At 40.7% G+C, this 21,512-nt stretch overlaps 1 protein-coding gene across 1 annotated transcript; it reads left to right on the plus strand.

The window, feature by feature from the left end:
• Positions 1-16,140: 16,140 nt before the first annotated feature.
• Positions 16,141-21,062, plus strand: BMP10 (bone morphogenetic protein 10). Its single transcript, XM_026081905.1, has 2 exons — positions 16,141-16,474; positions 20,119-21,062. Exons 1-2 carry the CDS (start codon positions 16,141-16,143, stop codon positions 21,060-21,062), a joined length of 1,278 nt encoding a protein of 425 aa, XP_025937690.1.
• Positions 21,063-21,512: the final 450 nt, after the last annotated feature.

The following is a 21,512-nucleotide window of genomic DNA, read 5'->3' on the forward strand; positions in this document are numbered from 1 at the left end:
GTGATCACTAGAGAGAGTATGGGAGGGATCAAACCGATGAAAGGATAGAGGGAGGAGTGGATATATGTTACCAACTATCACCATAACACTTCATAATATCTTTTAGCGGATTTGATTTAAATGTTATCTTTAGAGATGTGTCTGAACTAAAGCTCCACTTTGAGAAAGTTCACTTCTGGAAATTTATGTTCAACTCCTGCTTTGACAGTGCTGTGGGCCAAACTGAGGACCGGCACAGCATGTTGCCAAGCTGCGGAAATTCTGGATAGCAAGCGAGTATTTTAAAATACCTTTCAGATTCTTTACAGATTTTCACTGGGATTTGCAAAGAAGCTTAACTTCTGCAGGGCCAGTGAAAATTTGTAGCAATTTTAATAGCTGCAGTAGGTCAAAGAACCCGTTGCTCTGGACACTGGACAAACCCAGAAAGAGGAGATGGTCCCTGTCTGTCCAAAATTTTGTAACCCCAAATATTATTTTTTCACACTATGCCAGTGTAGAAAGAGCCATGGCCACTGCTAAGCACCCCACATATTTTGGAGAGTAGTTTATAGGTCAGGAGCTGATAAAAATGCAAGACGAGGCAGTACTGATGCTGCCTGCATGATCCTCTGGTAGATATCACTGAAGGGTTAAATACTTATGCATCCATTCCATCAGTGCTTGGAAGGAGTGTATATTTTTAGGCTGAAAACTGAATGTTTGCAGTTTCTTGGAGCCTTGAAGGGCTGCCAGAGAGCAAGGCAATCCTTTGGAGTCCAGAAAACTGGCCCCAGGTTCTCAATTTGTTATTTTCAAATCAGGCTCCTGGTCAAACCATCTGTCACTTATTAGAAGAGCATTTCATCATCTTATCATGAAATTGTTCTTTTAGATTAATCCTATTCACAACAGGCTGCAAGTTTTTGATGGTCCAGAGAATGTTTTTGGAAGGTCAAACTTTGATTAAGTCCAGGAATATTCGTGTGTGTCTCCAAGGTACAGGATAGTCTATTTAGCCCTATTTTGAAATGGAGTGCATTGATGGAAAGTAGAACTAGGAGCTGGAGTTGTGATGTTCTTGCCTTGTCTTGCACAAGGAGGGCACAAAACACCTCAAAGCACTCTTTGAAAGCAACACTTTGCAAGAGCAGTCATGCGAGTGACTGTGTAACCTTCAGACCTTCTACTGTGGTTGCAACACTCAGAGAGGCTATTTGAAGTGGTGGTCTTTCTTTCAAGACCTTTAAAAACTGAGTTAGAAGCTCCAATCTACCTTCCAAGTGACAACCGTCACATTTCAACCCTCTCTTTGTGTATTCTTCTTCTGACGTAGGCCATGGAAGTCATGGCAACCCTCTGACTCAGCCAAGATCTGCAAAAACTAGGAAATAACTGCCTTAACTAGTTCAGGCTTTACTGCATGCAGTCTTTGGTATATATGTGTCTTTGGATTATTTCTCTAAGGGTGCTGATATGACATCAACTATCCAGTAGAAATTTGAAGACCAGAGGCTGAAGTAGATCCCAAAGGAACAAACTAATAGAGCTTCCAAAAAGGCAGTCTGAATGCACAAATATGATTATTATTTAATTCAAAAGTTGTTTAAAATAATTAGTCAATGTAATCTGGGTTTCAGTCTAATTGCGGTATACATGAATCTCAATTCCTACTGTCTATGCAATTTAATGGCCTATTGAGATTCTCATCATATTGATAATGGTTTAATCAAAATTAGTTACTTTAAAAAAAGTCCTCTGTGTACTGCACTTATTTATTCATGGAACAGTGTTCTGAGATAGATAAGTGAGGTCTGATTAAAAACAGAGTGGTTATGCACAGTTATTCAAGGTGCAGGGCTAAATTCCCTGTTGACCCATGCACAAAGAGCATTGCTGATGTGAAAAGAGTCCTATTCACCTCTTGCATAGTTGCTTACAGATCCTGAGGACTAGTCTAAATAGAGAAAATAAGGAGCGTGTTACTGCCTTGGTTTTGTAGATGGGAAACCGAAGCGTGAGCTGTTCTGTAGGATTTACCTGCTCTGATGGAAACTCTCTGTGACCAAGGCAGGAACTGAATCCAGCTCTTCTGCTGATGGCTTAGAGGAATCCCTTTCTGTAGTGTGATGGCTAAATTTCATTTAAATTTAAAACATCATTAAGTTCTTAATTTTTTTGTTTAGAAAGTACTACATGTAAATCAAATACCAGCAAGCTTTTAGTGAGTACTAGGTACTAATTCTGAAGGCAGTGTTACATGTGCAGGAGATTTGCACTCGCTATTGGAGCAAATGGTTAAGCAAAACTCAATGAAACAAGCCCCAGTACCTTATCATCTGCCATTTGATTTGGTTTGAGCTAGGGAAATAAAGTGTTTGTGCCCTTTATGTACTCAAACGTGGAAGAAAAATGTTTCTAGCTTTCCTTTAAATCACACGCACATTGTATCCATCAGGCCTGTTGGCAATATATTTGAATTGGGACTGTGGTGTTCCTTGTTTGAAAAATGATGCTTCAGCCAAGCATGTATTCCCATAGCACCTCCACTGCTGAGCTGCACAGCTCAGGAAAAGGTTCTGGAGAGAGCACCCCGGAGGCAAATCTGTTACGATACTGCAGCACCTTTTGGGTGCAGTTCACAACAAAGAGGGGGAAGCACAGAGGATCATACACCCCACTGTCCACAGGCCCACCTTTGCATTATCCCTCTTTCTCAGAGGCTGGTCTGTTTTCACATGAGCACGTGCATGGCATATTACAGCTCTCACTTTGCAGATCTTGAGCCCAATGTTATTGACATCACCAAAATGCAACTGATTTCAAAGATTGTGCTAGAAATGACTGCAGAGCATTTATTCTGAGTTTAGTAACTGTAACTGTGAGATGAAAAGGGATGTACACCCACCTCCAAACAAAGGCAAAGAAAAGGACCTATGCAGGAAAAAGAATTCCGATATTATATCTATTTCATACTGTAGTTGGCCAGTGTCATTTCCTGCCTAAGAGCAAATTCCTTGCTGATCCAGGGCCTAAATCCACAGTTTGCCATATCTTTTAGGTACCTACCTTATACTATAATTAACCAATTTTCATTACTTTGCAAGGTGATGGATGTTACTGCTCGACTACAGGGAACGACCAAGGAAGTAAAAAGCAGCGACAATAGGTATAGTGTCCCTTGGAGATGTGGCCCATCTGTTGCCTTAAATAACTGTAGTCTGATAATGTTTTTAATCTTTGAACCCACAACCATGACAGCAAAGGGTCTGGACTGAATGTTCATGATTTGAAAGAGACATGTATTTTTCCTTTTGTTCCACGTGATATGAGGCATCTGATATCCCATAGCTCATTAGGTATAAGTAAGTAACTTTGTTACTTACAGAAGAGAGAGAGCATATGGGAGTGCATCTGGAAATGCCTGAATATCTGTGCATGCGTGTGCCTTTGTGCATCAAGAATGCTTTTTAAACAGCTTTTATAAGTTAAAACAATATTTATCCTAGACCAAGATATCAGAATAATGCTGATAATGTGCTTCCAGGTTTTTTTAAAAAAACAGGTGATTAAAGGCATGCCTGGGATCCCAGCAATGGTATAATTGGATGCACACTGACAGGCAGCTAAAGTATGTCAAGCATTTGGGGGGGGGGGCAGAATTAGTACACATTCCAGTCACATCTCCACCTCTGCTGCAATTAACCTTTCTTGATCCTTGTATCAGTGAGCAGGAAGGATCTATGGTCCCTCACTGCCAAGGACACTGGCTTATCTAGTCGTCTGCACTGCCCTTTAATCCAAGATCTTTATACTGTTGAACCCATTCCACTGAGAACCTCCCACTACCTACCATTTCCCAGTGCACAAGACTATTCATCAAATCCTCAGTTGTGTCACTTTTGCCAGTTGCGATGGTTTTAAAATCAGAGATTAGCCCTGAAACTCTTTCCCAGTAAGGGGAAAAGTTTATTTTCATTTAAATACCATTTAAATGAAAGAGACTATTAAATTAGGAGGAGTGGCAAATTTGGACCTATCTTGTCTGATATTTGAAAAAAGTTTTTGAAATTGCGTCAAGTAATGAAAAAGGACAGCTACTAACATAAGGAAATTTTACCTTGTAGGACAGAATTTCCAGAGAAAACTGGAGTCAAACAGGCTGCAAAATTAAGCCCACTATTTGAAACAAAAATTGTGTGTTTTGAGCCAGCAAGCCAAAGCTGTGAATCTGAATGCCCTCATTTGTTAGGTCTTCCTGCTCTTTTTGTACTTACAGTAGATAGCAGCTGAAAACATCATCGCTTAAGTTTTAGAGGAAGAGAACTTGCCTCTTGAGTGTGTCTCTAAAACAGCACAGGAGCAAATTGCCACAATCGAACACAGAACAACATGGCAGGATCCACGTGCAAGAAGAAAAGAGGCAACATCTCAGGAAAGGGAAAGTGCATGCTCAGTTTGAATCAAGATGCCTAATTTTAGATACTCAGATTTGAAACTATTGGTCATAGAGGAAGGTTAGCTGGGTTTACAAGGTTACTTGTTAAATAAAAGTGACCCTCTTGGTCAAAGAGCACACCAGATTTTCCAAGGCACAGAATTAAATCCTGAAGGTATATATTTACTTTCTATGAGCTAAGAACTCAGTGTAGTTTCGATTGACCACTAGATGGCAAATCATTACAGTAATCTCAACAATTGCTTTTTAATTGCATTTTTGAGTCCAAGGTTATTGTTAAGGAGTGAGATCTTGCTGTCATTGGGCTAGTAAAAACATTGACTAGGTGCAAACCATAACTCAAAAATAAAATGAAAGGAATCCCTGTCAACCTGAGACCTGTTACTCAGGAAGTAAAAGCTGGGTCGCGATGCAGAGGATTAGAATTCTTTCTTTCAGATTTCCATACCTCTGAGATATTTGTTTTCACTAATTGAATCTCTCTCAACCCCTTAATATTTGCAATTTCTTCACTGTAACATATATATATATATATTTCTTCTTGCTTTATGTAATAAAGCAGTGCATTCACATAGTGTGTATTAATCAAAGATTTCAAAATGTTCTAGAAATATATGTAGTGAAGATTCACAAGATGATCTAATATAAATGCGTGAAATCATTTCTGTTTCAGAAAAGGGACACAGCCAAGGATGAAAAGTAAATCTGACAAACATGAATCACACACCGATCACGAGCACAGGTAAGAAGGGAAGACCCAACACTCTTGTTTGTTAGCTGAGTGAAACCTAACCAATCTCATCTTGCCAACTGTCTCTGCTCCTGCCCAATGTTGCTCAGCCACACTCCTCCCTCAGGGATAAATACCCCACAGAGGAGTTCTGCTCTCTAGGGCAGTTGTTTGGGGCAGGGGGGCTGGCTGGGGATTTGTACTGATTGTAGCCAGATCTCTATCCCCTGCAGGCAGGTCCTTCAGTCCTTAGTATTCGTCATGGCCCCGTCCTCTGCTGGCTTTAGCATCTGTCTCTTCCTATTCTGCAATTTCTTTCCTTTGCTCTTTCTCTCAGCTCGGTAGGAGGCAGCCAGCCTCATGTGTCTTTGCAATTCCTGTTTCATTTAGTTTTTCCAAGGGTGCTTATATAGAAAGGAGGGTGATTCAGACCCAAAGAGCTGGGTCTTCAAGTTGCTCCGGCCATTTCTTGACAGATGGAAAGGCAGATGTAGCATAAAGTAGACCCTGCTGCGGCTGCGCTCAGACTGAAAAAAGCATTCTTTAAAAATCATTTTGTAATCCCTGGTACTAGGACGAGAGCTAATATGAGGATATAAAGGAGGAAAGAGGGGTGAAGCAATACAGTGAGTTATTTTGAGGAGGTTCTTGTAGTTTAGGCAGCTTCTAGGACAGCCTGGACTGTAAAGGTAGTTAAGGCCTTTATCTTTTTGCAGGCTGTAAATCCTGCCCAGCAGTTTCCAGGTAGGACACAGAGCCCATGCATCCACCCAGCACCATGGCAGTCACCAGCCATTCCAGCTGCAGGGGAGTTTCCCTGTTCTCCTGCTGCACTGACACCATTATACGGATGGTCACGTAGGGCCGAGGTACCCTTGCTAGGCATTTAAAAATATGCTAAACTTGAGACAAAAGGACATTAAGGCTTGAGCCCATAGTGGTAGCCAATACCCTTTTCCATCCCCTGTGACAGGGGACAGGGGCTGTTTTCACCTAAAGCTTCCTGATTCAGAAATTTGCCTCGAACATGTTGGGAGGTGTTTGACAGCAACACATTAAGCGATGTCCCTGGGTGCAATACACTGAGAGCTGAGCCAGGGCACTCTGCCACTCGTCCCAGATAAGTCGAGCTGTTTAACACCAGGGACTGCGAGGGGCTTGTTCCATGCTCTCAATGAGATAAGCTGCCATCCGCGCTTCACAAGACACTCCTATCTGCCAAACCACTCTGAGAAAAACTGGGAGATGTGCAGCATGATTTAAAGCACATTACAGAGTCCCCCAAACTACAATCTTAAATGTGGTGGTCTTGCTAATTACAAGAGAGGAACCACCAGAGGTGTGGGATCCTTCGGATACGGGACCGCTTACAAATAGCTCGTGGGTGTTAAACAGACATGAGATAGATAACTACAATACAACATGAATAATGGTAGAAGTTGCAGTACTAAAGTCTAAAAAGTAGGAGAGTCATTCAAAATTCTCTGATTAGAATGTATTTTCAAGCTCCTGAACCTCACAAGTGTTAACGCAGTACAAATGTACCTGAGAGAAAGAGAGAGAGAGGTCTTTATCTGCATACACTGCCACAAAAATCATCTCTAACTGATGTGATGGCTAATCAGAAGACAACCTGCTGAGTATCAATGAGGGAAGTTTCCTGGCTGTAAATATGTTTTACCTAGAGTTATTATCTAGGGACTCTCATTTTTTGTGCACATTGTGGTTTTAAAAAGCTCTTAAGGTAAAGTCATATTTTTGGTATGTTATTCAAATTTGGAGACCAATTAGCCCTTCAGTCTGATGTTGCTCTTGGGTATCCGTAAGGTTTTTCGTGAAGGCAGGTGAGGAGAATTCAGCAGTTGCCTCATGAGCTGAGGTATTAACAGCACTTGATCAAATTCCTCAATAATGCTAACTAATACATATGTATTCTGAGCAGCCTAACAAATAAAGCTGCTGAAGCCAGACCTTAAAATCAGAAGCAGACAAGCAAATCCCCTGCAATTATAACTGAGCTGGGAATAAGTTTTTCCCCTTTAGAAAAATAAACCAAATGGCAAAAATTAATTTTTATTAATATTTTTCTCTGAATTTTTTGAACTTTCACAAAAAATAATGAACAACTCTAAAATAGTTCCCCTCTCTCTCTGATGGTTTTGGCAACAGAAAACCATAAGTTTAAAGATTCTAGAGGCTTTTTTAAAAAGGGAAGGGAGGGAAAAGGGTTGCTGCAAATTTTTCAGCAAGTTCTAATGTAATTTTATAAGAAAAGTAGAATATTGCTTTGTTCCCGGTTTGGAGTATAATCACTGACCCATTTCTTCTGTACTGGAAATAATAAGCACACAAAAGTGAATTTCTTCATTCATTTGCCGATGAAAAGGACACACAAAGAGCACAACACCACATAATCTAGGAGGGCCAAACCATGTTTAGAATTTTTCCTGTGATCTAAGCCAGAATTAATCAAAACTTCTATACAATTTCCTCACAAAGGATAGAAAAGACAAAATCTGATGTTAACCTGTGTGATAAACATAACTAAGAGCAGCCACTAACAGTCCCGCTTTATCCTATATAATTACAATCATCAAGTTACAGAAACTCAGATGTAAAACATTTTAATTTTTTGGTTTTAAAAGTTTTATTTAAACAGGATTTTTTTTACTGAATCACTCTCTCCTAGTGTTACACACAATTTATTTTCCTCATGTGATCCCAATCCTAACATCAAAAAACAGAATAAATATTAGACATGCTTGCCTAATTTTTCTTTTTCATGTTCTGTCAAGGTGATTATGAGCTGTTGGATTTGTAATTACCGTGTCACACTGAGACATTGCTTATATTTGACATAAAAAGTTCCAGCTCTGCTTAAGTACTAAAGTAGTCAAATAGTTTCAAGTTATTAATCAAAGTTGTCAACAAAATAATTTCTGGTAAACAGAACCTGTTTTCTTCCGACCAATTGTTTATGATTAAAAATCCATAGTTTTAAAAACCAAGGCCAGGATGCGTTTAGTAATTGTTCCCAAGAACTTTGTCCTTTTAGGGCTTTGGGAATATTTTAAATGGAATTCTCATTAAGGAAGAGAATGGTATTCCTCAAACAGCCTACTTGGACACAGCTGACAATGACAGAGGAACAGTTTTGGAGATTTCTGTAAAGCTCTGTTCAGGAGTCTTGCTTTTGTCAGCGTCACTGAAGCTGTTCAGTGACTTGTCCGAAGTTTAACACCCAAATGAATACCGAAGCTACATAAAATAACTAGATGACGAGAGAAGGAATTTCAAAAATGTAGAATTAAAACTTTCTCTTGACCTTTCTCTATTAAACTATGCTGTGAAGCAAGTATGATAAAAAGCTGGCAGAGTTAAAACTCCTGGTATTATTAAACAGCTTGCCTGCTCTGCTGTTAATTAGCACTACAGTACAATCACTTTGTGTGTGCAGATCTCAAATATTAATTAATTTATTTTTTGCCCTGTCCCACCGTGTTAGCCTGAATTAGTGAATTTTGTGACCTTCACAGCTACTAAATTTTAAATGACCTTTGTATATTAGTAAGGATCTCTATTTGTGCATGGAGGCATATACCCATATAGCAGGGTTGCAGGCAAATCAATCGGTTTCTTGAGACAGCTCCCATCGAATAAATGACGTGCAAATATTTAGCCTAATGCTCCTGAAAATATTCGTGCTAAATGTAAGCACTTTGTTAGCCTATGTTGCTGTATTTTGAGGACTAGCAGGAAAATGGAAAGACTGAATGCTAGAATTTACAGAAGCAGATGCAATAGCAAGAGCCTGCTTTGTCTTTCTCACATAAGGATCAGAGAATTTGTCTGCGTGTTGTTCTTTCACAATGATACTGATGTATGTACTCGAGCAGCTAATAGCACAAATTTCCTGATAAATATTTGGAAAACCCAGTCAGGCTAGAAAATGGCAGCTCTTCCGAATAACTGTCCAGTCTATGAGCCCACAGGGAGCTGGAACTTGCAGCGACAACGAGGACATGTGTTTGCAGTGAATTTGCTGCACGTGACTGACAGAACACTTCCAGGAAGGCAATGTCCAGCTATTGCAGCCCTGTGCTTTCTGTTTCAGTTGCTCAGGCTTTGTGCTGGCTTGAAGATCTCTGCTTATCATTATTTATACTGCAGCATGACCAATGACCTGCAGCTGAGACCAGGTCTCTGTTGCACTAGTGCAAATGTGCAGTGATGGACTCCCTTCCTAGAGACTTTGCCGCCTCAGCAGGAAAAAGTGAGTAGAGGAAAGGGAATTGCCAGTAATCATGCAGGTAGTTTCTCTGCGCTGTTCATTAGTACTTCCCCCATTCTTTTTTCACTTGCCTGGAAATAGCTGATGGATGAGACGTTCCGCTGGCTTCCCATATAAAGCTATTGATGCACATTTCAGTGTTGTCTCCGAAGGCACACAAAGAGGTGTAAGTAGTTCCCTGCCTGTATGGCTACACAGTGACTTTCCTTCTCCTCCTTGCTTTTCTTTTTCTCAATCACTTTAGTTGTAATGCATTGTTACACTTCTCCCTCCCCACTCTTTCTTTAAACACCATCTTTTCAATTTCCAGTGACATCCAAAATTGGAACAGAGAGCTGGTGGGAACGGCCCATTTATGGAAAGGAAATCCAGAGCAACGATGAACCAAGGCATACAACAGTAAGGACTTAGGGAGATGCAGGAATGGAAACTAATTTTAGTTATTCCATTGCAAGCTCATCACACTGTCAGTGTCACACTCTTCTTTATCTCCCATATCACATCCAACAGTTACCTCATGCCACAGCCATCTTCTGACAGAGACCATTGTGGGGCATTTTTGTAATAATTTCTTGCCTGTATTTTGGAAAACTTCAGCTCATATGCTGTGATGGTCACTGGAACGCATTAGTTTACATCACTCTCCTACTTCTCTGAAATGGCATCTGTGTCATCCTTGTTAGAGAGCAGCCTTGAACCAAAATCGCTGTACTTATATAGCCTTAGATTTTGGAAAGGATTTAAAATTTGCCCAATCTGAATTTAAAAAAACATCTGGACAAGATGCCTTCCTGTTAGTTCAGTCTGGATGTTGAGGTTTGATCAAAATACTGTGATAGAGATGCATCTTATGGCGATACCTGTTAACACTGCAGTGTAAAAAATTGTGGGTTTTTTAGATTTATCTCTGAGTTTTTAAGGGCTGATTAACATCACCAAGGCACCTTTTGCCTTGATATAATACACATCCTGACTCAGAAAGCATGGCACATTCCTATTTTCCTATGAAAGGACATGTTTTTATCTTTCATTAATCCTATCTTACTTATGGGCAAAAGAAGTCATTTGGCTGAAAGTGACAGCTCTCTGCGTCCTATTGAGAAGACACTCAAGCTTGACATTAGGTTTTTCTCAAAGGTTTTAACATAGAAACAAAGGGTCACTTGTGCTATAAGGAAAACCACTTGCAGAAGCAGGATGGAAGGGGATATTTTCTTGTGGTGAAAGCAGGACGTTATATTTTGAATTCCAGAAATCTCGGCACAATCATTGCCTCCGCTGTCGATATCCTGTGTGACCTTGGACAAGTCATTTGATAAATTTCCTTGTTCTATGAAACAGGGATGTTTCCCTTTGCTATCCTGTGTCTCTCTTCTTTATATACAGTGTAAGTTCTTAGGGGACAGGATTTGTTTTTTACGTATTGCACAAACATACATCTAACAGTGTTGCTGACAAATAACCATGAAGTTTAAATGAGAACTGTAATGCTCTCAGAGATCATAGGAAACTGGAAATGTCCAGGGCTTGTTTGGTTTCCTGTCTCTCCTGCACTAAATAAGGGGATTTGGAGTTGCAGTTTGAAGATCTGTAACAAAAGTCTCAAAAAGCCCATACTGGATGCAAATCCTTCCCGTGTGAAATTTGACATCAAATGCTCTTTCCTCCACATCCCAGCCACAGCTTTAACTGGGAGGGGTATTTCTATTCATGTTTAAGCAGAACAGGGAATGTTTTTATATTCCTCTCCTCTGCAAATATTTATTTGGATAAATTTTCATCAAATATCTCTCTTCAAATATTTTCCCCCGAAAAGGAATCTCTGAGGAATATTTGGTTTTCAGCTTCTGTACTTAAACCCAGAACAATTCTATTTTTTCTCTACTGAAACCTTAATCACTTTGGGTTTGTTTGGTGGTATTTTCTGAGACACTCTTTCAATAAAATCCATTAAAAAAATTCTGAAGGAGAAAAAGAAATATAAAAAGCCTAATATTTAATACCAATCTAATTTTAAAATATTATTATAATTTCTTAAGATATGGACTACTGAGCCAAAATCTACCTGACTGAATTACATGCGGAGGAACTACATGTGAACTTATTATAACTAACTAGCAAACTTTCATTTTATTCACTGAGGAACTGTTTATGTCCAAAAAGGCCAGGACAAGCAAACATTAGTCACTCTCTCCTGGAAAAGATTTCACATCCCAGTCTGTTCTGAGTGTGTTAATGAGAACAGGTGTTCCTCCTTGAAGAAAATCAGACTAGAGAAGGGTGAGGATGCTTAAAAAACACTTCACATTCTTTTTCCCCACTTCCTCTTACCCGGAGGAGCATCACACCCTTTCAATCATTGTGTATCGTCGACCTTGACACTTCGTAAAGCCCTGTTTCGCTTTCTAGCCTTTCAGCCCTGGGCTTGCTTCACACATTCCTGCTCAAACCCGTGCTCTTCTGCTGCCTCTTGACGGAAGAAGCCACGGAGGCATCGGCTCAGAGGAAGTTGTGGGGTGCCTGAGATTAGAGGCTATTTTGGAGCCACACAACCTTTGGGGCTGACCCTTTCGACAGCTGAACTGTTCCCTGGAGTTGCTGCGTACCCTCAGCTACCGCTGGCATCAACTGCTCTCACATTCATGCCTGATCTGCTCAGTGCCGTGGGAGGGAAAGACCCTCTTTTTGCTCTCCTAGTGGCTTTTATTCATCCAGTTCTCACCAGGGCATACAAATGGAGAGTGTCCAACCTGTAATGCCACCTCCACCAGAAGAACATTTTCGAACTTCAACAGAAGGGCAAAACATGAATTAAACAATGTTGTGCATGTGCTGAATGTTGCAGGATCAGTGCAGAAGCTCAGGTTCTCATTAGCTATGTTTTCTTGTGCAAATTCACTGAAGAAATAAACACAAACTTCCTAGGAATGATGGCCAAGAACCCTTTCTGCAACTCTGCCTGCCTGATACCTAATTTATTCCTAATGAAATGGTCTCATCATTTATGCTATAAATTTGATAACAATTAAACAGTAATGATTATTAATGTTCCTTCTCCAGCTAGCTTGGTTAATCTGTTTAGCATAGATTTCTTGAGGGCAGTTTCCTTTCCAGGGGAAGGCCAAGCCTCTTCATTTCAGTGACATGAAATAAAGTCCTCCTGTTAAACATTTTAATTCAGCAAAAAATATGCATGTGTTAAATTCATCAGCTTATAACCTAAGGAAATGGGAAGCTGCTTTTATATCAGATATACTCTATGGGTACTGCTCATCTGGCAAATCCCCAGCAGGGTCTAAATTGAATAAGCTAAAAAACGCAGCAAAAGCTGGTTTGTATATAACACAGCAGGCTGCATTGCCCTTCAGTATGCTATTGTTCATGGAGTTACCAAAACAAGAACAGAAATGCAAAGAGAGCTAGAGTGTCTGAGCAGTAATTGTGTTCCTAATGAGTCACTGAATCAAGGTGACATATTTGTGGGTTAGGAAATTTATGTCAGATCACTGTGTGCAGCTTTTACTTATGTATTTACATCTGCAGGGTGTGAAATTACAGAATCATAGAAAATATGTCTGGACTTAGCAGAACTTAGGTCACTAGTCCAGCCTCTTCTCCAAGGCAGCATCAGCTCTGCTTATGTCACTGCCGGAGCAGTTAAACTAACGCTGTTCAGTTTTGTCACCCAGCAAACTGCAGTTGCACAGCAGATTAAGCTTTAATCTATGTTAAAGAGGAGTGAACCTGGAAAAACTCCTCTGACTCTAGAATTGTTTATGTGATTAACACCAGAGTAACAAAGAGGAGAATTTGACTCAATGTGTGATTAAGAGCCAGATGCTGTCCTCAAAATAGCCAGTGCACTCGTAGTGAGAGAGGGGATTCAACTAAAAATCTCAGAGCAAACACTCTAAAACTTCCTTTTACATTCAAAACCTTTACCTAAATCTCATAGCAAACCCAAAATCCTCAGAAGGAAGCCCTGCAATACTCTACATCCCAGTGTTTACAAGCTCTGCAAGGCATATCTTTGTGCTGCTGCCTATGCGTTCAAGCCATTATTCCTGGTTGTCTGAGAAGGAAGAACAGCTATGAGCACGAAGGATAAGGCTGTGAAGCTCTGAGAAGTTTCAGCACCTGTTACCTTCCAACAGGCAGTAGCTCTTACAAGGTGCTTACCTCCTTAATTTTAAAAATGTGTGCTTTTATATATGAAGTCAGTGCCTTTCTGAAAATAATATTTAAGCAAACAAATGACCTTTTGAAACAATTTCTGTAGGTACTATGCTCTTATTACAAAACTACTACCTGCCCAACTGACTGTGAGAAGCCATCCCAAAGACCTTGCTTTAGAGGAGCCAGTTATTGTGCTGCATAAAAGAGTTAAGGCTGTGTGCCCTGCAGTCTTTTCTCCCCATTCTCAAGGTTAATCTCATTTCCCTATGGAAGTAAGTTCAGCATAGTGAGGTGATGAATCACCGACAAAAAGAAGATTGTGCTTTTCTTCTTAACTTAATGAACAGAAGTGACCTGGATTCAGCTCCAAAATTTCCCTAAGTTTTTCTGTGCTTAGCTCTGGAAAGCCACAGTAGTCATGGGATGAGTCTTTGATAAGGCTGCAGAGGATTTATAGATAAGCTTGCACAGATAACTGTGAAATCCACACTGAGATCTAAATTAATCTTTCTGAGCTCAAATATCCACTTCCAAAGTACTGTAGCAATACCAGAGACCTTGATAATGGGTTTAGCTTTTATTGTCAAGTTCTCCATATTTAGAAGATGAGTTGAATGAAACAAGATAAAAAAAGCCATGCTGATGCCTGAATCCATGGCATTAATACTAAACATTATTTTCACAGAGATGTATTAATATTTGTGAAAAAAATCCAATATATAGAAAGCATGATTTTAAAACAGCCAGGACTGAGTATTCATTCTAATGAAGTCAGCTGGAGCTGTGGCCGCTTGTGCCAAGGATAGACTCGGTTATTGAAGAAGACAGAAAGTTTTAGAGCTGTGGTAACAAATGGCTGGATGTGTTTAGCCAGAATGGAGAAGCAGAGTCCAGAAAACTCAGCAGATCTGTGGAGGTTTCCTCTTTGGGCTAAGCTCTGTAGTGCTTGTAGAGAGAAACTCAGTAGTGCTAATGAAAAGAGATCACTTTATCTTGAGTGTTGGACCACTGGGGCCAAGGAGCTGAGCTCCAGCCCTGTTGCCAAAACCGGGGCACTTTGAAAAGTCTGTGAACAACCAGGACATTTTAAGAAGGCAATGTTACCTAAAAACTAGATGAAAAATAATTTTGACATTTTTTTTGCATGTGCATTTTGTTGAAATTTGCATGTTCTAACAGAAAAGTGCTGCTAAATAGTTTTAGCGTGTATTTTTGCAAAAAACATTCCCACATTACCCACCTAATATCTTTGGGCCATTTTAAGTGATGCAAAGGTGAGTGGTGAATTAAGAGTAGTCTGTAGACCTTTGTGTATTTTCAGTCATTTTTAGACAATCTGACTGGGGGGTACTGTGACTAAATCAAGGATAACTGTAACCTGCCGAGTCAGATAAATAAGGTACAGAAGGAAATAAAGATTTTATGAACCATTTGCAAATATTCCAGTCCTCCCTCTGTTTCTGAGCATTTATATGTCATACAGCACTGAGCCTATTCCCATTCAGCTAGTGTTAATGTTCAGATCAGGAAAGAGCGCTTTGTAGCAAAAATAAGCATGGCAAAAGATACTTATTACTTTCCCTTTATCACTAAATTCTGTGGTGCCAATGCAGGTGCATGGTGTCTGCACAAAAGGAATCTAGGCTTAGCTTTGAAAGCCATGTTCTGCTCTTCCCTAACTTGTGCTCACTCTTTCTTCAAAAGGCTTTTTCCAGTGGAGCCCTGGCAAAGCACAGCTTCAGAGTTGCAATGTGGGAGACCCTCCTCACCCAAATATCTTGAGCTCATCTGCTCCTCTGTGTTCAGGGCCTTGTGACCCCAAAACTGTGGCAGTACCTGGGGCTCTTCTCGTGTGCTAGAGGCTGTAGAAGCACAGAAGAATGGACTTTATCCCAAAGAGGTTTCTTTGTAAGTAAAATATAAACATTTAGCTCTACAGTATTTTTACAAAGGGCAGTTTTGTTGCCTTAAAGGGGCTCTTCATTGCCCTTGGTGCAGAATTCATAAGTTTGGATACAGGCTCTGTAGAATTTACATGCCAGCTTGAAATCTGCGTGGCAAAAAGTTGGTCATACACACCAGAGAAAGTCAGCTACCAGGAGACAAAAAGAAAGGGCAATTCCTCTTGAGGAGAAACTTGTCCTATCTCCTAGTGTCCTAGCGCAGAATGTTTACAAAATGCTCATTAAGGGAAAGGGGATTGCGAGATAGCAACGAATCTGGTGAACAGCTTACACTACACGAGATAAGAGAGGCAAGGCAACCATAGAAGAGAGCAAGCCATATCCAATTACTGAGACCTGGTTTTGGGGAGGGGGAAGGGTGAAGAAAAAGGGAGGGGGCAGGGAGAGAGAGACGGGATGGATCACAAGTTTCAAGACAAGAGCTTCCAAACTTGTCATCTCTCTGTGACACAAGCTGCGTACAACCCAGGGGATAAAACCGCCACTTAGCCCACACGAGAGCTAAAGCTTGTTGAGTGTGGTTGGAGGTTAGAGTGAAGTCATGGATTTTGTAGTCCTCCAGCTGTGGGCTGTCCTCTCTCTCTTGGTTCACCTTGCCTCTTGCAGTCCCATCCTGAGCTTGGAGCACTCTTCCTTGGAGGAAGACGTGCCTCTTTTTGACGAGGTGCTCTCCGAGCAGGATGGTGTTGATTTCAACACGCTGCTTCAGAATATGAAAAATGAGTTCCTGAAGACATTGAACCTTTCTGACATTCCCCTGCACGAAGCAGCCAAGGTGGACCCACCAGAGTACATGCTAGAGCTGTACAACAAGTTTGCCACCGATAGGACATCTATGCCATCTGCAAATATTATTAGGAGCTTCAAAAATGAAGGTAAGAAATGTGCGTCTGTAGGAGAACCAAATCGAAAAGGATACCCTTACAGTCAGCGTGAAATAATATTTACCAGGTATGGAGCATGAAGAGCACTAGGGGGAAAAAGGCCTTTCAGTGAAGAGGCCATTGGAAATAGGGAGCTAACACTGTACCAATTTTACACAGATCCCACTTTTTGTGAGATAGATCCTTTTTCCTTTGCTTTTGAGATTGTAAGGTTTGGGGGGAAGAAGTTGTTTCTTTTATGTCTGTACAGCAGTAAGTATAATTTGGGTGTGTTTTTATTATCCCTGTAATCACACATATCATTTGCAATTAGCTGTTTGATTTTCAGATGGATAGCTTAAGTCAAATTTGAAATTAAGGGGCAAAATGTTTTCACATGCCGTTCAAAGGTGCAGTATATGGCTTTCTATTAATATCCTTCCACTACTGATCCTCATGGGAATTGTAACGTTTTCTTCCTTTGATGTCTGAGCATAGCCCAGCAAATATATAGAAATACGTGAAGCTGAATTTGGATAAACTTCAGATTTTGCTTTGGAGGAGCAGAACATTTCCTAATTAAAAAAAAAAAAAAGAACCGAGAAAAGACCAATTGTGAGCTTAGGTGATTCTCTCTATGTTTCTGCTTCAACATTTTCCCTCACTTTAACGAGGAAAAGATAACATTTCAGTGCTGTCATTCAAATGTTTTTGTGTCAGTAGCTATTAGCACCAATACAGGCTACATGTTAAAAATATTTTTCAGGTAGTCATTTCCAAACCCAAAATATTCCACTTTGCAAATACAAGTGCTTTGATTCTTTTTAACTACTCAGAGGTACATGCAACTATTCAAATTGCTGTGGATCTTCTCTCATTCCTCATCAGTCTAATTAATGAAATATAACACTGATTTTTTCTGACATTCGCAAATTCAAGATGACAAACTATCAGGAGAAGGTTGTGTGCAAGTCATTTCAGTTTGGCAATGCAGTGAGGTGCCAGGAGAGGATCCAGCAGTGCTGGTCTTTTCTTCATTTCTGCCAGGCCTTGGCACTCTTTACCAGCAACACGTTTCCAGTTTGAAGAGGCACTGCAGTTTAAATCTTCTTTACGTATTCTTTTTCTGCATTGTGGTAATATGACATTAAATTTATTGAAGGACTGATAGCAAACCAGTTACACCTGCTAGTGAACTGTTACTCATCTGAATAGTCTTGCCTAGTAACTGATCATCAGTATAAATGAAGAAATACACAGAAACAAGCATTGTTCTTTTCTCCAATTTCCACTATTCAGGAGAAATAAATCAGATAAAATTTGGCAAGTACAATATGCTAAAGAACAAAATGCAGTGTGATTTACTGAGGTAAATCTGAAACCGTTTCACTGGCAAGGCTGAAATGGTTCTAGGCTTACAGCATTGAAAATGGTACAGACTGACCTATGACCAGTAACACATGCAGCAATTCACGATTCTGTGCCTGTCTGTAAACATGATGGAGATATTCCATAGCTTTTTCATGGCTGCAGAAGTTCTGCACCGGATAGAGTAATCTTGGTGCAGCTTTCTGTCTTTTCTGTGTTTTTCTCACTTCTAATCCAAAACAGCAGATGCAAGGTGAGACTCCTTATGTTAACACATCACCTTCATAAACTCATATAGTTACAGGGACTGTTGCAGTTAATGTTTTTTATCTGTCTTGAAAGTCCATGAAGCTAAGAACCGCTCATTTCATGCACGAAGAGTTTTTTTATAGAGAAAGTGAATTACTTTCAATTATCAGGACACTAGGAACAGATCATATCATGAAGCTTTTTATTCAGCTGCTTATTGAAAATCGTCAGTAACTGTTCTTTCATTATTATTCATTAAATCCTTTATTAACTTTGTTATTACTGTAATGAGATTATAGAAATATAAACAGCTGAAAGAAGCTAGTTGTTTTAACCCATGGAGCATAATGTCTCTGTTGCAAATGGGATTGTAATATCCTACCATTTCTTAAAACTTGAATAAAGGTCTTAAGCTAAACTTTTCTTTTCCAATGGACTTCAGATCACCCTTGCAGACCCTGTCAGGGGTGCACTGGTAACTAAAAGGGATATTTCACTCTATAAGTTTCCTAACTAAAGAGCAAAGCCGCATCCTGACTTATAAATGAACACTTCTCGCTCCTTGCTAGCACTCACCCAGCTTCTTACAGATGGTGTGGCCTTCCCCTCCCTCCTGGTGAATTACTTGTGCTCATCTTCTAGATGGCCAGGTGGCATTTCTCCACCCTGTCATTGTCTGTAATGACTGCAGATTTGCTTTAGCATACTAAGGGTTGGGAAATCATAAAGATTTCTTCCACTTGAGAGGTTGTGGCTGAAGTACTCCTGTGCTTGAGTAGCACTGCCTTTTAGCCTGCAATCTACTCCCACCCTGGAGTATACCCCACCTTCATCAGTTGATGGGAAGGGAGAGGCAACCAGAATTGCCCTTTGCTTTTTTGTTTATGAGCGGATGGAGATGCAAACAGGAAAAAAAAAAACAGGCAGGTGCCTCAAAGCCCACTTCATGTCAGTAGGACAACTCACGTGCTTGCGTAAGTGCACTGATGGAGTATGGCCAATACTTGCAGCGTTATCAGTGTCATTTTTCTACAAACATATCAAAATTGGAGAAGTCAGAGATGAAGACAGTAATAGATCCCAAGCCATTTGCCCCCTCAGGCCTTGCAGAAATGTCACCCATAGTCTGTATGTCCTAGTCTGTCCGCTGAGCTACGAGCGACAGCACAGTAATCCAGCAACAAAAGCACAGTCATTATTAGCTAAGATGCCTGTATTGCGTGAAGAAATGCATATTGCCCATGTATAAACAAACAATGCAGATACAACAGACAGACTGACTGACAAGCAGATATTATGTGCTTCTTATATGTTTTATTAACTAAAACTGCCAAAAGTGCCTGACTGAATACAGCTGTTTGGCTTAGTTCACTTCAAACCCGTTGAATCTGTGGCAGGATTTCTGTTGACTGGCGGGTTTTAGATCGGGTGATCACTGCCTGCTTCTCCTAACAAGGTGCCTTTACATCTTCCCAAGCAACTTTTCCTCTCTTAATGCCTGGCCCTTTCAGTTGCTGATGATGTTTGAGCAGAAGGAAACACTTGCTAGCACAGAAATAATAAGCAGATACAAATACAGCCTGCCATTTCTGCATACACAGGTTACATGTCATCTGACTGTCTCTCATGTTCACTCCAGTGCCATATTGTTCTTCTCTTCCTCTCCTATACTGAGTAACGTTTTCTCCTATTTGTTAAACAGTTGCTGTGCAGTAATCTAGAAGCGATTTCATTTCAGTATTTGGCAAGGCATTTTTAACATGCAATCCTACCAGGTGTCAAGAAAGTCCCTGAAAGCCATGGCGATAGAAAGAGAATCTATAAATCCAGGTTTACTGACTTTGTCATGGCTGGGATCTCACCATCCTTAGACAGCTAGAATAAAATAGGCCTTTTATTGATCATTCAAGTATGGTTTTGGGAAACAATGCAAAACCACTCTCCTAGAAATGTTCCGCTGAAACCAAAGGAATGCAAAACATGTCAGATGTGCTGGATGTATTGACCCTTCTAAAATATTTGATCTTTGTCATTTCTAGACTTGGCTTCCCACCCTATTGGTGTTGTAGGAATTCGGAAATACCCCCTTCTATTCAATGTATCCATCCCTCATCATGAAGAAATCACCATGGCGGAGCTGAGGCTCTACACCTTGGTGGAGCGGGACCGAATGCTCTATGACGGGCTTGATCGGAAGGTCACCATTTTTGAAGTGCTGGAAAATGACCACATGGGGGTAGGAGAAGAGAGAAAGATGGTGGCACTTGCATCTAGGCAGATCTATGGCAAAAACAGCGAGTGGGAAACCTTCGAGGTCACCGAAGCCATCAGGCGCTGGCGAAGGGCAGGCCTGACCACACACCGGCTGGAAGTTCATATAGAGAGCAGGGAAGGGGAGGAGCAGAACGGAGAGGGGAAACTCGATATCGACATCAACTCTGAGGCCAAGCATGTGCCCCTGTTGATTGTGTTCTCTGATGACCAAAGCAATGACAAAAAAGAGGAGAAGCAAGAACTGAATGAAATGATAGACCATGAGCAGCTCCTGGACTTAGAGAACCTGGAGGTTGGCAACTTCCACAACCGGCCAGGCGAGGAGGCACTGCTCCAGATGCGCTCCAACATCATTTATGATTCTACTGCCCGAATCCGGAGGAACGCAAAAGGCAACTACTGCAAAAAGACTCCGCTTTACATAGATTTCAAGGAGATTGGCTGGGATTCCTGGATCATCGCCCCAGCGGGATACGAAGCCTATGAGTGCCACGGAGTGTGCGCCTACCCCTTAACAGAGCACGTCACACCAACGAAACATGCCATTGTCCAGACTTTGGTTCACCTGAAGAATCCCCAGAAAGCCTCCAAGGCCTGCTGTGTGCCCACCAAGCTTGATCCCATCTCTATTCTCTACTTAGATGCAGGGGTTGTCACCTACAAGTTCAAATACGAGGGCATGGTGGTATCAGAGTGTGGCTGCAGATAGTAGGAATGCATGCACGGGGGAGTGCACAGGGGAAGTATTTAATGATTCAGTCTGTAAATTTGTACATTTTGGGTTTCCTATTTAATGAGGTTATTTAATGAGGCATGTACAGATAATTGTATGTTTCCTGTCACGGGGAATGGGCAAGTCATACGACTGTAGGGAATGTATATTTTGTTCCATTGCTTGCTTCTTGCTATTCTTTCCTGTCCAAATTATGACTGAGTCTCTCTTCATGTCAGGGCACAGACCAGATCACTGGATTGTTTTGGGGGGCTCTTCATGCCAAAAAGGGGCAAATTCAAATTCATAGAAACAAGGCTACATATTCTTGTACTTTTTAAATGTTGATTGGCACCTAAAGGTATTTCCAGAGCTATCAAAGCTAGGTGAATTATGAGTGATGCATACCTAGATTCTTTAGCTGTTGTGTAGAATCTGTCAAAATCT

This window comes from Apteryx rowi, unplaced genomic scaffold, assembly GCF_003343035.1.
Source record: "Apteryx rowi isolate R43461 unplaced genomic scaffold, aptRow1 scaffold_56, whole genome shotgun sequence".
In the NCBI taxonomy this organism is placed as follows: domain Eukaryota; kingdom Metazoa; phylum Chordata; class Aves; order Apterygiformes; family Apterygidae; genus Apteryx; species Apteryx rowi.